Genomic DNA, 17,366 nt, shown 5'->3' with positions numbered 1-17,366 from the left:
CTACCAGGGCACAACACCAGGTCTCACTGTCACAGGCCTCCAGCAAGGCACAGCCCAATCCATGCACAACCACAGGCTGTGACTCTGGACAGGAACAGGCAGGACAGCTGCTCACAGCAGTGGGACAGGGGAGTCAGGATGCAGCATTCCACCCCCCCCAACCCCAGCACAGCATGGGGGAAGCACACATACATACAGACACACAGCCCTACACTGGACGCCAACCTCTCAGAACCCTGCCCTGACTCAGAGTGGGGAGGCACAGTTTAGTTTAGACAAAGCGCCATGCTCAGCCCCACCACAGGGCCAGCATACACTTCACAGGAAGGTGAGGGGCTCTGCCCACATGTTGTGCCAGTTGCAGCAGTGGCTACTGTATACTTTGGAAGGGCAGAAGCTGGTGGGGGGGTTGTCTAGCACTCCAAGGCTGCCTCTCTGATCACTAGAGACTTTCTCAGCAAGGGCACATTTTCTCCTACACTCATTCTCATCTCACAGTCAGGCCAGCAGAAGCACTTCAAGAGATGGCAGGACTGGGCTGCACCTGGGGTGTTTGTGGTATGAGTAAGCAAAGGGTCAACCTGAGTATTTATGGTGAGGACTCTGTGCTGCCTCAGGCTCACCTGTTTGTCACATAAGAGGGCTTTTCTGAAGTCTGACTGAACCCCCTCTGCATTGCCCAGCCTGCCACTATTGGTCATGTATCCTGGCAAAGAAGGTACTCATGGCATTCACCTTGCCAAGTCAGTCCCCCCAGCACAGTGAGGATGACCACGATGAGGTACCTGTCCCACTTTTGTGCCCCCCTTACCTAGGCCCCCAAGAATGCTACTCACAGGACACACCATCACAGTTGTGATACAAATGGGAAACAGCACTGCTTGGCTTTTAGCACCTGAGGTACAACCTGGACAACTCCAGGATCACCACAGAGAACAGGTGACACAGGTTCACACACCAAGGGGGGCATGCTGCACAGCAGTGGGAGGGCTCTCCCCAGGACAGGGAAGGCCACTTGCAAGACACACACCAGGAAGGTGCAAAAAATCATCTGTTGTGTCAAAGGTTCCCCAGCTCCACTGATGACCTGAAGCAGAGGACAAGAGACTGAGGTCAGGCTAGATTCTGCACTCCTGCCTTCCACACACCACCAACAGGCAGTGGGGAGAGGCCAGGGGCCCAAGGGCAGGACAGAAAGAGTGGCCTCCTTTGCTTCGGAATTCCAGTACTCATCTTGTTCAACTTAGGCCCAGCCCTGGAGAGTGTGACCCCACCACCAATCCAGGTGCACGGAATCCCCAACGGGGAGACCCAGCGAGACCGTCACCAGCAGAGCCTGCTTCAGCCTCACCAGCCACATTTTCTCAGGTGACAGTACCCAACAATCCTGAAAATTTACATCTGATACATGGCCTGACACCTATGAGATGGAGTTCTCACAGTCACAACAGGGTAGAGGACCCACACTGCCTGGCCTCACTGCCCTTGGGTTGCCAGATACCAGAGACTGAGTATGATGCAGGGTTGGGTCAGCTGGAAAAGCACCTAAGAGAGCCAATGCACAAGCCCAGGCAGACAGCTCAAGAAACAAGGGCAGAGCCAGGTGTAAAGTTGTGGTCAAACCCAGAGCCCCATGTACGTCCAGAAGCCCAATGTCCCTGGCAACAGGTACTGAAGAAGACTGCGCTTATCTGGTGGCAAACAATGTCCACATTAGGTGAAAAAATGACCACGCCCAGCAATGAGGCCTACTCACAAACTGCAGGGGGGCCTCCGGAACCGCAGTCCAGCTACTGGTCCCCAGCACGACCCCGTCACTGCCAGCTCCAGAGCTCTCAGGGCCATCTCAGAGTACTGTGGTGACAAAGGGGGTAGGGGTGGGGGAAGGAGGACATAAGGGAAACAAAGTGGGCCAGGTATGCCCTCTCCAGTTTGCCCAAGTGGGCAGGTACCGGTCCATCCAAGTCTCTAGATAGGCGCTTGGGGAAAATTCTGCAAAGACGCCTCTGACGACTGGGCCCCAAGTGGGACCGCGCCCAGGCCCTTGCTACCCTATCCAGGTTCTCTCATGGCCCGGGGCCATCCCCACCTACTGAGGGCGGCTCTGACAAACCCATCATAAAGAACCCAACCACCAGGACTCAAATGTGCCCACCGCTGAGCCCATTGCACACTCCATGGGCCACACAAAGGTTTTTGCCTCAGGAGCAGGAAGTGTAGAGGGAGTGGGGAAATTAATAAGGTTGACACAGAACACCCGGGCCTCAGGCATCTGAGGGCGGGACACTCTCCCTTCCCCCCTCAGTGGCCTGGCTATCGTAGGGTGGGTCCATGCAGCCTGTGGGTCGATGGTGGATACTGGTAGACCCGGCCAGGTGGCCCCACAACCAGGCGGGAGCGCGGCGCCCATCACTCCCCCATAAGCCTGCACTCCCAGTCTCCGGCGAGAGCATGACACGCCCACATCCCTGTGCGACCAGGACAGTTGCTGCCAGCGCCGCTGGCCTCCGGGAACTCTTCTTCGGTGGTCTCGGAGGCCGAGTCCCATCCACCGCAAAGGTCGCCAGAGCTCCAGAGGGAAGAGACGATATAAAAGAGACCGCCAGATGGCGCCAGACAACCGGCGCAAACGTAAACGGGACAGATCCTGAACGCCCGGGGGTCGAGGACGCAGCGCTGGCCGCCCCAAAGCCAGAGCTTGTCCCGGGGCGGGTGGAGGGCGTCCGCCCCGGCCCTGAGGCATCGTCGTGGGAGTTAGCTCTAGGTTTGGCATGGCACATCACTGCATGATCCGACCCAGGCAGCAGACAGGGGGAGAGGGGGCAGGGGGAGGAGGCTGGGAAGATATTGGCTGGCGTCTGCCGCCGTGGAGACACACTCCCCACGCGATTCCCTGGCTCCGGAGAGGAAGGGAAGATGGGGAATGTGAAACAGAAACCAAACAAGTGCTCAAAGAACAACAATGCATGAGTCGGTTTTGATTCCATACTTTCCAACGGAGAAGGTCTTTCGAAGGCAGACGGAAAGCCCAGAAGCTAGAAACGAAAAGATACGCTAAACCCATACAAGTGGAAATAAAATCTCTCTCTGCATAGACCGTGACAAAGTCCAAAGACAGCAAGTGGGTGTGTGGGGGACACTGGGGAAAATACACCTGTGGTCATGAGAACATGGATTTCAACATGAGTTACCACAATAACAGGGGGGAAACTGTGTGTGTGTGTCAATAGCTATCCACTATAAACCGAGTTCCAGTACATCTATATAATACAACACTGTGTGTTGTATGCGCTTGAAATATGTTAAATGATGATGATAAACTGTAGTCCAATAAAATACAAAACAAAACAACCAGCCAAACTCAAGTTGTAGAACTTCCAATGTCTGCCATTAAAAAATAAAAAAATAAAAATGGAAAAAAATATATATCTGATAAGAGGTTCCTATCTAAACTTCCAATGACTGCCATTAAAAAATAAATAGGGCCTCCCTGGTGGCACAGTGGTTAAGAATCCGCCTGCCAATGCAGGGGGCACGGGTTCGATGGCCTGGGAAGATCCCACATGCCACGGAGCAACTAAGCCCATGCGCCACAACTACTGAGCCTGTGCTCTAGAGCCCATGAGCCACAACTACTGAAGCCCGTGCACCTAGAGCCCATGCTCTGCAACAAGAGAAGCCACCTCAGTGAGAAGCCCGTGCACCGCAATGAAGAGTAGCCCCCGCTCGCCACAAATAGAGAAAGACCACGCACAGCGATGAAGACCCAACACAGCCAAAAATATAAACAAATAAATAAATGTATTTTTAAAAATAAATAAATAAAAATGGAAAAAATATGTATCTGATAAGGGGTTCCTATCTAAAACAAACCAAGAACTTACACAACTCAATCTCCAAAAACCAAACAACCTGATTGGGGAAAAAAAAAATGAGCAGGAGATCTGAACAGACCTATATCTCACACCTCTGACAAACAGGGACCCCAAATGGATCATGCACTCCACATTCTCATTCGTCACACCATTTACAAAAATAAACTCAACAGGGATGGAAGGGAGACGCAAGAGGGAGGAGATATAGAGATAATATGTATAACTGATTCACTTTGTTATACAGCAGAAACTAACACACCATTGTAAAGCAATTATACTCCAATAAAGATGTTAAAAATAAACTCAACAGGGATCAAAGAATTTGACCTGAGACCTGAAACCGTAAGTCTCAGAAGAAAACACAAGCAGTATGTGCACTATTTTTCTCTTCTTTTTTACTGATGTATAGCTGATGTACAATATTATATAAGTTACAGGTGTACAATACAGTGATATACAACTTTTGTCAATCCTAATATCCCTAACTATCCCTCCCCCCATCCTTCCCCCCTAGTAACGGTAAATTCGTTCTCTGAGTCTGTAAGTTTGTTTCTGTTTTGTAAATAAGTTCATTTGTATCATTTTTTTTGGTTCCGCATATAATTGATATCATACGATATTTCTCTTTGACTTACTTCACTTAGTATGAGAATCTCTAGGTCCATCCATGTTGCTGCAAATGGCATTATTTCATTCTTTTTAATGGCTGAGTAGCATTCCATTGTATATATGTATCACAACTTCTTTATCCATTCCTCTGTCGATGGATGTTTAGGTTGCTTCTATGTCTTGGCTACTGTAAACAGTGCTGCAATGAATATTGGGGTGCATGTATCCTCTTGGACCATGTTTTTCTCTGGATATATGCCCAGGCATGGGATTGCAGGATCATATGGTAGCTCTATTTTTAGTTTTTTAAAGAACGTCCAAACTGTTCTCCACAGTTGCTATTCCAATTTACATTCCCACCAACAGTGAAGGAGGGTTCCCTTCTCCCCACATCCTCTCTAGCATTTATTGTTTGTGGATTTCTTGATGTTAGCCATTTTGACTGGTGTGAGGTAGTATCTCATTGTAGTTTCGATTTGCATTCTCTAATCATCAGTGATGTTGAACATCTTTTCATGTGTCTTTTGGTCTTCTGTATGTCTTCCTTGGAGAAATGTCTATTTAGTTCTTCTGCCCATTTTTTGATTGGGTTGTTTGTTTTGATGATATTAAGCCTCACGAGCTGTTTACAAATGATGTGTCCAACAAGGGATTAGTATGCGCACTTTCTGACATCAATCTGAGCGAGATTTTCTTTGGATCTGTATCTTAAGGCAAGGGAAACAAAACCCCAAATAAATCCACCCATGGAACTCCATCCAACTGACAAGCTATGGCACAGAGAAAAAAAACATAAACAAAATGAAAAGGCAGCATGCTGAATGGGAGAGAAGATTTGCAAAATATATATCCAATAAGGGGTTCTTATCCAAAACAGACCAAGAACACACAACCCAACCTCCAAAACCCAAAAAATCCAACGGAAAAAAAATGGCAGAAGACCCAGACAGACAGTTTTTTTGATTTTGTTTTTGTTTTTTTGTTTGTGTGTTTGTTTCCCAAAAACCACATACAGAAGGCCAACAAGCACATGGAAAGATGTTCAGTATCACTCATCATCGGAGAGATGCACATCAAATCCGCGGTGAGATATCACCTCACACGTGACAGAATGGCTATCCTACAAAAGACAACAAATAAGATGGGTTGGCAGGTGAGGATGTGGAGAAAAGGAACACTTGTGCACTGTTTCTGGGAATGTCCATTGTTACAGCCACTATGGAAAACAGTATACTGGTCCTTCAAAACACTAAAAAATAAAAAAAAATTTAAATCTACCTTATGATCCAGGTAGATATCTGGATACTTTTCCAAAGAAAACAAAAACACGAAAAAATACATGCACCCCTATATTCATGGCATCCTTATTGACAATAGCCAAGATATAGAAACCATCTAAGGACCCATGAATAGATCACTGGAAGAAGAGTAAAAAGAATTTCATGTTTATAGAGCTTTGCCTATGGATCTCCCTCAGAGAAGAGAGATTAGTTTTATTCCCTGTAGTTCTTACTAAGGAAAAAATTACGTGAATCCAAGTATCTGTCAGTCTCTACTTTCTGTCCTTCTTAGAAAATAATCAGATTAAAAGAAAAAAAATGTGAAAACTGTTTTCAAAGTGTATTTGACACGGTTATCTAGATTCTAGTAATCTTCCCAACTCTCAACAGTTTTGTACGTAAACAATGAAGAATTGTATATTATGATGTAATCAAGCATCAACTTTCTAAACTGACACAATTACACAATTGACACAATTACACACAGTCCTCACTTTGCAGGGTAGTTCAGGACCATAAAATGACCATGAAAGCTAAAGCTCAAAAAAGCAATCGTGTTAATCAATGGGAAAAATACAATTGTTCAATGATATTCAAAACTTTTGTCAAAACATTAAAAACCCTCTTACTTGCAATTAAAAATGTATAGAATATAAAAATACCAAAAATAGTGTTTACTTATTATAGTATAATTGAAAACATTTCAATGAAATCATCTTATTAATTTATAAAAAATATATTAACAGTAGTTTGTACAGTGCTTGCCTTATTTATGCAATACCTTTTTCTATGGCTTGATGAACACACATTCCTAAGTTAAGATCAACATTTTACCCTTTGGGCTTTCCATGTCCTGAAATATCTGTCAGTGTTACTTGAATGGGAAAGTTTTCAGCAATGTCACCTCCCTGAGATGTCTTCAGCCTGTCCTTTTTCATGTTGTTGAGCTCTCGTGCAGTCAGTACTTCTGATGGCACATCTATAGCCTCATGCATGGTGGCAGCATTGTCATACGCATGCTTAGCTGTCTCCTAACCACATCTAGTGTCATTGTTTTTTGTTTCTTTGCTTCCCTTCCCTTTTTCTTGGGCAACTCTTTTCAGCTTCATTTTATGGTGGAGACAAGGTGGCAACACAATTCCACCTGGAAAACAGATACACACCTAGCAATCAACAAAAGGCTCTGAAAGAGGACTGCTCACTGATCATGTTACACATTTGTTAGTTATGTAGAGACTGCAGACTGAACAGGCAGCAGCAAGCTTTGTACTTCATGCAATTACAGATGATAATTTGTGGAAACTGAAATATGAACCACATTGTTAGGGTATTGGTGTCATTTAACTAAGCTACAGTTATTGAACATTTTGCACACTGGAACCATGCAAAGTGACACACCTCTTTCTCTCTCATTTTCTCCATCTGTATTTATATTAAAACATCTGCAGGAATGTGTTTTAGAATTAACACTGTAATGAAGAATTACTAGGCCAAGATCTCAGGTAGACTAGAAATCCAGAGAGTTGAATCTGACATTTCGAAACTGCCTTTGTAAATATAGGAGAGGCTAATGAGAGACTGACCTTCAATTTTGACAGATGCATAGAGCGAGGGGGACAAATGTTTGAATCCAGACCCAATAAGGCTGGAATGTTTGTAATCCCCTTTCCAGCAATTTGGAGTGGGATGCTGAACAAACCACATTATCAAAATAAAGGTGAACCAGAAATAATTACGCTCTTGTGAAGACTGCAACTCAACTTGACCTTTCTGGTTTCCCACAATAATCTCAGTTTCCAAAGTTGGATTAAGAAGATTCCAGATTGATGGTGCCCCCTGCCAAAGACCTAAAGAAGATGTTTTAGGCCTCAACTTACCTCTACAAATTTACAAAAAATAAAAAATTAGTTTTATTCTTTTTTTTTTTGAAGATGTTGGGGGTAGGAGTTTATTAATTAATTTATTTATTTTTCCTGTGTTGGGTCTTCATTTCTGTGCGAGGGCTTTCTCTAGTTGTGGCAAGTGGGGGCCACTCTTCATCGCAGTGCGCGGGCCTCTCACTATCGCGACCTCTCTTATTGCGGAGCACAGGCTCCAGACGCACAGGCACAGTAGTTGTGGCTCAAGGGCCTAGTTACTCCGCGGCATGTGGGATCTTCCCAGACCAGGGCTCGAACCCGTGTCCCCTGCATTAGCAGGCAGATTCTCAACCACTGCGCCACCAGGGAGGCCCAAAAAAATTAGTTTTAGATGAGGTCATGAGGGTGGAGCCCCCACGTGCAAATTAGTGATGAGGACGAGGAAGAAGAGACCTTGTGAGAAAAGGAAGAGCTCATAGCCCCTCTCTACCATGTGAGGACAGAATGAGAAGATGACCGTCAATGAACCAGGAAGCAGCTCTTACTAGGAATTGACTCTGTAGCACCTTGATCTTGAACTTCTAGCCTCCAGAGCTGTGAAAAATAAATGTTTGCTGTGTAAAACAACCAGTCTAAGATATTCTGTTATAGCAGCCAGGATGGATGAATGCACTGTGTGTGATGTTTTAGGCTTCACCACAGGTAATTACAAAGGCTTTTATCTAACTGGCCTCATGGTGGAAGCTGCCCTCAGGCCCCTCTGGCCAGGCGTGCTCTTCCCATATTTTCTAAATTTATTTATTTATGTATGTTTTTATGTATGTATGTATGCATGTATGTATTTTTGGCTGCACTGGGTCTTCGTTGCTGCACACAGGCTTTCGCTATTTGTGGCAAGCGAGGGCTTCTGTTATTGTGGACCATGGAGTCTAAGCACACGGGTTTCAGTAGTTGTGGCTCGCAGGCTCTAGAGCACAGGCTCAGTAGTTGTGGCGCATGGGTTTAGTTGTTCTGAGGCATGTGGGATCTTCCCGGACCAGGGATCGAACTCATGTCCCCTGCTTTGGCAGGCGGATTCTCAACCACTGCACCACCAGGGAAGTCCCTCTTTGCATATTTTCATTTCCAGCCCTGATACCTCCATTCCCAGGTTGCTTCCTCTGAGGCTTTGCACATATGTCTTCCTCAGGCATTTCTCCTGAGGCTTCCATTTGGGGGAAGGAGATAGGGGAAAGCTTGAAGCCATTTTTTATTGACTCTGAGTACTTTTCCACTCCTAGTCCTTCAACCTCAGCCTCTCCATTACCCTAGTGTCTATAAAGCTGCTGGGCCATATTTTTGGGGCCCCCCTCCACAATGAGATGGCCCTCATGTCTGTGCTGATCCATATGACCCTCAACTAGTGTGCTGTTCTAAGGGGCCAAACTAAATAGAAGCAGTTGGCATTTTCTGCATTTCTGTACTATTGATTACACATCAACAGTACACATCACAGTAGGCGATTAAAGGATTAACTCTTTCATTTTTGGCTTTTTCTTTTAATAAGCTACTGCAACAAAGTGTCCTTGAAGCAAAAGGACACTAAACAACCACACAAAAGCATAAGAAAGTATAAATTTTACTGGTAAATATATAGACAAATAAAAAACAATGCAATACTGTAATGGTAGTGCACAAATCACTTTTAACCCTAGTTAAATATTTAAAAGACAAAAGTATTAATAACTATAACTACAATCAATCATTAGTTTAAATTTAAATGGATTAAACTCACTAATCATGTTTTTTTAATTTTTCTTAATAATTATTTTTTATTTTAATAACTTTATTTTATTTTACTTTATTTTCTTTCTTTCTTTCTTTCCTTGCTTCCCTCCTTTAGACAACAAATCATCACAAATTGAGGAGGTGGACTTTGAGAGCAAGATTTATGATTTTTTCCCCTTTTCCTCTTTTTGTGAGTGTGTATGTTCATGCTTCAGTGTGAGATTATGTCTGTATAGCTTTGCTTCCACCATTTGTCCTAGTGTTCTACCCCTCCGCTTTTTTTCTTAATAATTATTTTATTTTAATAACTCTATTATATTTTATCTTACTTTATTTTACTTTATCTTCTTTCTTTTTTTCCTTCCTTCCCTCCTTCCTTCCTTCCTCCCTCCCTCCCTCCTTTCTTTCTTTCTTTCTTTCTACTTCTACTAATTCTTTCTTTCTACTTTTTCTCCCTTTTATTCTGAGCCATGTGGATGAAAGGCTCTTGGTGCTGCAGCCAGGAGTCAGTGCTGTGCCTCTGAGGTGGGAGAGCCAACTTCAGGACACTGGTCCACAAGAGACCTCTCAGCTCCACATAATATCAAACGGCAAAAATCTCCCAGAGATCTCCATCTCAACACCAGCACCCAGCTTCACTCAACAACCAGCAAGCTACAGCGCTGGACACCCTATGCCAAACAACTAGCAAAACAGGAACACAACCCCACCCATTAGCAGAGAGGCTGCCTAAAATCATAGTAAGTCCACAGACACCCCAAAACACACCACCAGACGTGGACCTGCCCACCAGAAAGACAAGATCCTGCCTCATCCACCAGAACACAGGCACTAGTCCCCTCCACCAGGAAGCCTACACAACCCACTGAACCAACCTTAGCCACTGGGGACAGACACCAAAAACAATGGGAACTATGAACCTGAAGCGTGCAAAAAGGAGACCCCAAACACAGTAAGATAAGCAAAATGAGAAGGAATTAGAAAAACCAAATCCACATCTAAAGCCACACCAAATACATTATTTGATGTAACTAATATCATAAAATATGAATGAAATCATCTCTAGAAACCTTCGCATTTAAATCAATCTAACCATGTGATGCAAGTCAAACTCTGCGTTTGTCGTTTGTCGTGCAGACTCAGGATGCGGCCACGGTCCCCAGCAGGTGGCCGGAGCTGAAATCGAGCCATCGGTTTCCGGGTCACTTCAGACGCGCCCGGTGTGAAGGGAGGTCGGCCTGAGGCATTAGGAACACCCCACATCACGCTGAGCATGATGTTCTTGATTTGGGAGGTCCGCTTGCTGCAGAAACGGTGAAGCCCTGAGGCAGGGATGCTGCGGAAGCCTGCATAGAAGGGGCTCGGCCCCCTTGGTGAGGTGAGTGAGGCCCTGCACCCCGCCTCCTCCTGCCCCTCTGCCGGGTTTACTCAAGCAAGGAGGAAGGAACAGAAGAGAGCACAGCTCACGAGGGAGCCCCAGGCCCAGTCGGGGTGTCACTCTCTGCTCCTTGGCTTCTCTTCCACCCAGAAAGCCTGACCTGGGGTTCCTCACCCTAAGGAAGGTTTCCCTCCCTAAGGAAGGCTCCTAGGTGCTTTCCAAGCGCCTAAATGTTGAAGCCGTTTAAAACACAGGGCTGGGCAGCAGCAGACTGTCAGGAACAGTACCGTTTCTCGTGTTCTGACCAGATTCCCAGTTTAGAAAAGTGCCGAGAGCTGCACTTCCTCTACACGCCACCGGGGGGAGCGCGTCAGTCACTACTCCAGAGGCTGTTCTCTAGTAAGCCCAGGATGCGGATGCCGGGAAGGGCCGGCGTCTCCCCCAGGTTCGGGCTGTGGACACAGGGCTCCCTCTGCGCTGAGCATGGTCAGAACACGGCTCACTCCGGGGACAGCGACAACGGAGAGTCCTGGCTCTCAGCAGGGCGGCTCCTATTCCCCTGCTATCCCTGGGGTCTTCTTTCATGTCATCAGGAGTCTGTCTCCCCAAATCCCCTGGCCTGGAACTTCTCCCCAAATCCCCTGGCCTGGAACTTGAACTGTCTTACAAAGACTTTCTTACATACACTGACTCAGCCTCATGCGTGATGGGCCCACGATAAGAGATTATTCTGTGAAGCGATCTTACCATATTGATCCAGACTCAGTATTTCAAACCCGTGGTAATTTCAACATGACAAACAAGTTTAGTTTTCTACTTGTGAATAAGGACGTGCCGTGAAAATTAAGTCTAAAGTCCAATATTAAGGAAACTGTAACTGCCAGTTGATTATGCACTGCATTCAAATAATAAATATTATTACTCAGTCCCTTAAAAATGTTTTTGTCACAAAGCAAATTTTTTTTTTTCAGTAAAAATTTGAGTCTTTTATTGCTGCTGTTACTAATGCTACCTTTTGTTATTGTTTTTTTTTAACATCTTTATTGGGGTATAATTGCTTTACAATGGTGTGTTAGTTTCTGCTTTATAACAAAGTGAATCAGTTATACATATACATATGTTCCAACAAAGAAAATTATAAAGGTTTTAGAAAATACTTAATTTACAAAAATTGAAATAAAACATCCAGAAATAACCAAGTTTAAATACTGGTGCCTATCTCCCCAATCTTTTTCTCATACATACACATGTACATTAGTATTCTGCAAACTGGGATCAGATGGTACACACTAATGCCTGGTCTGCTTTTGTAACTTTAAGTCATAAACATTTTGCCATATCAGTATATTTTTTTCTGTAACATTACTTTTATTTTTTTGGTCACACTGCGTGGCATGTGGGATCTTAGTTCCCGACCGTGCATCAAGCCTATGTCCCCAGCATTGGACGTGCAGAGTCTTAACCATTGGACCACCAGGGAAGTCCCTGTAACATTACTTTCAGAGTATGAAATAGAGACTGTTTAACCAATCACCTATTTCATGTTTTTTTCAGTATAAGAGTATAAAAACCACCTTTGAATATGTATGTAAATTCCTATAAGGAGTATTTAATGAGTATTTAATCAAACAGTACATACCATTTTAAGGCTTTCCATATATAGTAAATGCCAAACTGGACTCCAAAAAAAGTGCTATCAAGTCACACTCCCATAGCAGTGTCTGAGGGGACGACGTATCTCCCTGATCACCTCACAACAGGTGGTTCTTACCCCCTGCACTGAGAAGAAGCTGTAAAAACACAGAAACGCCCAAGCTTCCTTTCGAACCCCCACTAGAATCCACATAAAGGGACACAACCGCATCTCTTCAAAACGACGCTCTTGCTCATCGGACAGCATCCGCCAAGGACACGAAGCCATCAAACACCTCCCGCTCCTGGGGCAGAGCCAGAATTCCAACGCAGGACTGATGCTGAGGCCACATTCCAGGCCGCCTCCACCAGGCCCTGGGGATCACGGTGGGCAGGTGGGCCCCGCATGTAGGTGGATGAGGTGCTTGGATTCTTAGACATCCCGGACCCAATACAGGATGGCCCCCAAACTTAGCCCAGACATGTGCCCAAAGCAACGTGGGCCTGAGCAGGACCACCCAGGACAGCCCTCCACACAGCAGCTCCTTCCACAATCGCAGCCAGCCAAAGCATGTCTCTAAAACCCAGAGAGCAGGTTAAGAAGAGACCTCAACATCGGGAGATGTCAGTCTTGAAATAAGTTAATTTCTCAAATTATATTCTTTCTTTTAAACGGACTAAACTGCTATTTCGTGACCTAGTGATATCCTGCCCTGGGATACTTGTTCTGTACAGCAGCACCGTTGTCTCCCCAGGTCGCCACGTCTGCTACCTCCCCCATGGGAGGAAGGGCCACCCTCACTCAGCAGCTCTGAGCAGCTCTGCGGGAGCAACGGCTGAGGCAGACACTGAGCTGCCAGACTTGCTGACAGTCAGAAGGAGACCCGGCTTTGCCACTCCAAGGAAGGCCCCCTTCGGCCACGTCCATGCAGAGAAAACCTAAGCCATCCATAAAACAGTCCAAATCAGGTCTCCCTAAATGAACACTATGCAGAGCTGAGGGAAATTATATCTGGTTTTATGACATTTTAAAAATTGCATGTAGGGCTTCCCTGGTGGCACAGTGGTTGAGAGTCCGCTTGCCGATGCAGGGGACACGGGTTCGTGCCCCAGTCTGGGAGGATCCCACATGCCGCGGATAGGCTGGGCCCGTGAGCCATGGCCGCTGAGCCTGCGCGTCCGGAGCCTGTGCTCCGCAACGGGAGAGGCCACAGCAGTGAGAGGCCCACGTACCACAAAAAAAAAAAAATTGCATGTAAACTTACTTTATCATAGCAGATTTAAAACTAAGACATTCTTCACTCTATGACATAAATCACAGCAAGATCCTTTTTGACCCACCTCCTAGAGAAATGGAAATAAAAACAAAAATAAACAAATGGGACCTAATGAAACTTAAAAGCTTTTGCCCAGCAAAGGCAACCATAAACAAGACAAAAAGACAACCCTCAAAATGGAAGAAAATATGTGCAAATGAACAACGGACAAAGGATTAATCTCCAAAATATACAAGCGGCTCATGCAGCTCAATATCAAACAAACAAACAACCCAATCCAAAAATGGGCAGAAGACCTAAACAGACATTTCTCCAAAGAAGATATACAGATTGCCAACAAACACATGAAAGGATGCTCAACATCACTAATCATTAGAGAAATGCAAATCAAAGCTACAATGAGGTGTCACCTCACACCAGTCAGAATGGCCATCATCAAAAAATCTAGAAACAATAAATGCTGAAGAGGGTGTGGAGAAAAGGGAACCCTCTTGCACTGTTGGTGGGAATGTAAATTGGTGCCGCCACTATAGAGAACACTATGGAGGTTCCTTAAAAAACTAAAAATAGAACTACCATACGACCCAGCAATCCCACTATTGGGCATATACCCTGAGAAAACTATAATTCAAAAAGAGTCATGTACCAAAATGTTCATTGTAGCTCTATTTACAATGGCCAGGACATGGAAACTACCTAAGTGTCCATCAACAGCTGAATGGATAAAGAAGATGTGGCACATATATACAATGGAATATTACTCAGCCATAAAAAGAAACGAAATTGAGTTATTTGTAGTGAGGTGGATGGACCTAGAGTCTGTCATACAGAGTGAAGTAATTCAGAAAGAGAAAAACAAATATCATATGCTAACACATATATGTGGAATCTAAGAAAAAAAAGAAAGAAAAATGGTCATGAAGAACCTAGGGGCAAGATGGGAATAAAGACACACACCTACTAGAGCATGGACTTCAGGACACGGGGAGGGGGAAGGGTAAGCTGGGACAAAGTGAGAGAGTGGCATGGACATATATACACTACCAAACGTAAAACAGATAGCTAGTGGGAAGCAGCCGCATAGCACAGGGAGATCAGCTCAGTGCTTTGTGACCACCTAGAGGGGTGGGATAGGGAGGGTGGGAGGGAGACACAAGAATGAGCGGATATAGGGATATATGTATATGTATAGCTGATTCACTTTGTTATACAGCAGAAACTAACACAACAATGTAAAGCCATTATACTCCAATAAAGATGTTTAAAAAAAAAAAAAAAAACTAAGACGTTCTTTCCAGATTCCCAAAATGGTTGGTTACTGTTAACTCTGAAACGTATTATTCTCTATTCTGGTCACGTAGCAGAAGCGAGGGAAAGGGAAATCAGAATCCCTGTGTTCGAATCCCACCCCTGCCACCAGCGGTGTGGCGCAGGGCAGGTCACTCGAGCTCCTCAGGGTCCATACTGCTCTGATCGGGACAGGTCCTGCCCACGCGTCCTCCTCAGGACCACCATATCTGACCCCGGACAGTGGGAGGCCAAAGGATGCATGTTAAATTCTTGAGAGACAAAACTTGAAGGCATGTTGTGTAATGCAGATGAGGAGATGTGCTCTGTTATTATTAACTTATGCTAAAGAGTCCTAGATTATCTTCATTATACGTTATAAATCATCATTTAAACAATCAGAAATAGCGAGTTTTCCAGATTGGTGAGTCGCTACCACATTTTAACAGAAATCTACGTTTTATAAAACTACTTTCAAGTGTTGCTTCATTGTACGTAATGAGTTTTAAATTTTATCACCGCAACTGGAATTAGTTTGCTATAAGCCACAGACAGGAGAGAGGCTTCAAAATTCAAATAATATCCTGATTCTGATTTTAAAGTGTTAGCTTAACAGAATATTACATCCCATTGGAACTAACATTAGTGAGCACTGGAAGTCATCCAAATACACTGGTTTTTACCAAACAATAGGAAAAACACATAAAATAATTTTTCAATTTTGCTGATGTTCCATTTCTTCCTCTTATCCTAAGCAACTGCCTCATTTCTCAGTTCTGCAGTGTGATGCTGAGATGGTGTTTATGATGTCCACCCACACAGGACAAGCGCAACTCAATCATGACAGGAATTATGATGCAGGATGCCTTTGGGAGGAGAAGAATGCAGGCCTGCCAGGACCTGCACCAGCTGTGACGTCCAAACACAAATGTGGGTCCTCACTGACTACTGACCCTGACCGAAGTCTCGTTTGCTTCTCCCCTTTCCAGAATGGCAGACTCAAAGCACTGTGGAAGAAAGAACTGTGAGATGACAACTGAGACCACACCGGCCTCAGGGAGACACTGGGAGCTGGGGCAGCGGGACCACCTCACGGCACCACAGGGGCCAACTCCAGTGTCCATGGGCGTCATGACAAGGCCGCACCAAGTGCAGCCCGACCCCAAGATGCTCTGCGGGGTCCGCTCTGTGGGACAGAGGTGGCAGGAGGGCCGTCCTCACCTTCTTGAGCTCCAAGCACACGGAAACTTAAGTGCCCCAGGTCTGTTCCCACAGTGACATGCTGAGCTGGAGACAGTGCCTTGGGGAAAAGTGCCAGGCTCAGCAAACATTATCTTTGCCAGTTTTGATTACTACACCAATTTGAAACACAGGAGGATTTTTACAACTTTAATAAGAAAGTTTAAAGTATGAATAAATAAATTTTAACTTTTGTTTTCAACGTCTTAAAGGCAAAACAAAGCAGACATAATAAAGAAATAATATGAAGAAATGTTTATCCAACTGTGTTTCATTAATTCATTAATTCAATTTCTAGTTAAAATATTATAGAAGGGGAAAAAAAGTAAAAATACATAGGATTTCACTGCTGTTGGGACAGAGACAAATGACTTAGAACACATCGCCCTACGGCCTCTTCAGGTCCAGACCAAAGTCCCTGAGCTCCCCGATCCCATAGGTGGGGTTACGACAACGCTGGGATGAAATACTGCAGGGAGACGTCTTCATGGAGCAGGTCAAAATGAACAATCTTGTTCTTCACAATATCTAGGCAGAGAGGAAATCCATTACCATCGAGACCCATTCCGCACACACACTTTCAACCCTGAACACTGTAGCAGTTTCTCCCCCAAGCCTCTCCTGGAGCACCCAGGCCCTCCCAAGGTGACTGGTCTCAACTGGCCCAGCCAATGCCAAACCAGGGGCCTGGCCCAGGCTGGCTCACCTGCTGCCGAGGAACAGGCCAAGGTCTCCAAGGAAAAACCCACAGGGCAGACTTCCCAGAAGCCACATGTACCCAAGTCACCATCCTTCTAGGAAAAAAGCAGCTTCCCATCAGCAGGTGCCCTGAGTGTGCTGAGAAGAGCCAAGCATGCAGGGCCTTGTTAGAGAGCAGAAGGCAGCCTGCAAGGGCAGGCACCATGCAGCCTAAGGTGAGCACCGAGGCATGGGGCCCAAGACCAAAAAGAGAAGCCAGACAAGAGGAAGAGGAGTGGCCGCAGCATGAAAGCAGCCCAGCTGCCAGGGCCATACCACCGAGGGCAGGAGCTGCAGGGGGAGCCATGGGGAAGGCCACACCTGAGGAAAGCTGGCTGAAGCTAGAACGAGCCAGGCAGCAGGAGAAAGGCAAACAAAGAGCACATGCCCAGGTTGCTGAGAGACCAGTCCCAAGAGAATGGGAG

The 17,366-nt window shown here is 45.4% G+C and overlaps 1 protein-coding gene across 3 annotated transcripts in view; it reads right to left on the bottom strand.

Annotated features, from left to right (window-relative positions):
• Positions 1-9,225: 9,225 nt before the first annotated feature.
• The window catches only part of HUS1 (HUS1 checkpoint clamp component), a 36,186-nt gene continuing 28,045 nt past the window's right edge, over positions 9,226-17,366 (bottom strand). For all 3 annotated transcript variants that reach the window (XM_030871362.2, XM_060304937.1, XM_070046271.1), the window contains one exon: positions 9,226-16,731. In XM_030871362.2, coding sequence (XP_030727222.1) covers positions 16,649-16,731 — 83 coding nt within the window. In that variant the 3' untranslated portion in view covers positions 9,226-16,648. The remainder of the gene's footprint in view (positions 16,732-17,366) is intronic.

The sequence above is a fragment of the Globicephala melas genome, chromosome 9, assembly GCF_963455315.2.
Source record: "Globicephala melas chromosome 9, mGloMel1.2, whole genome shotgun sequence".
NCBI lineage: Eukaryota > Metazoa > Chordata > Mammalia > Artiodactyla > Delphinidae > Globicephala > Globicephala melas.
Note: the sequence above shows the minus strand (reverse complement) of the source record. Positions and strands in the feature narration are given on the sequence as shown.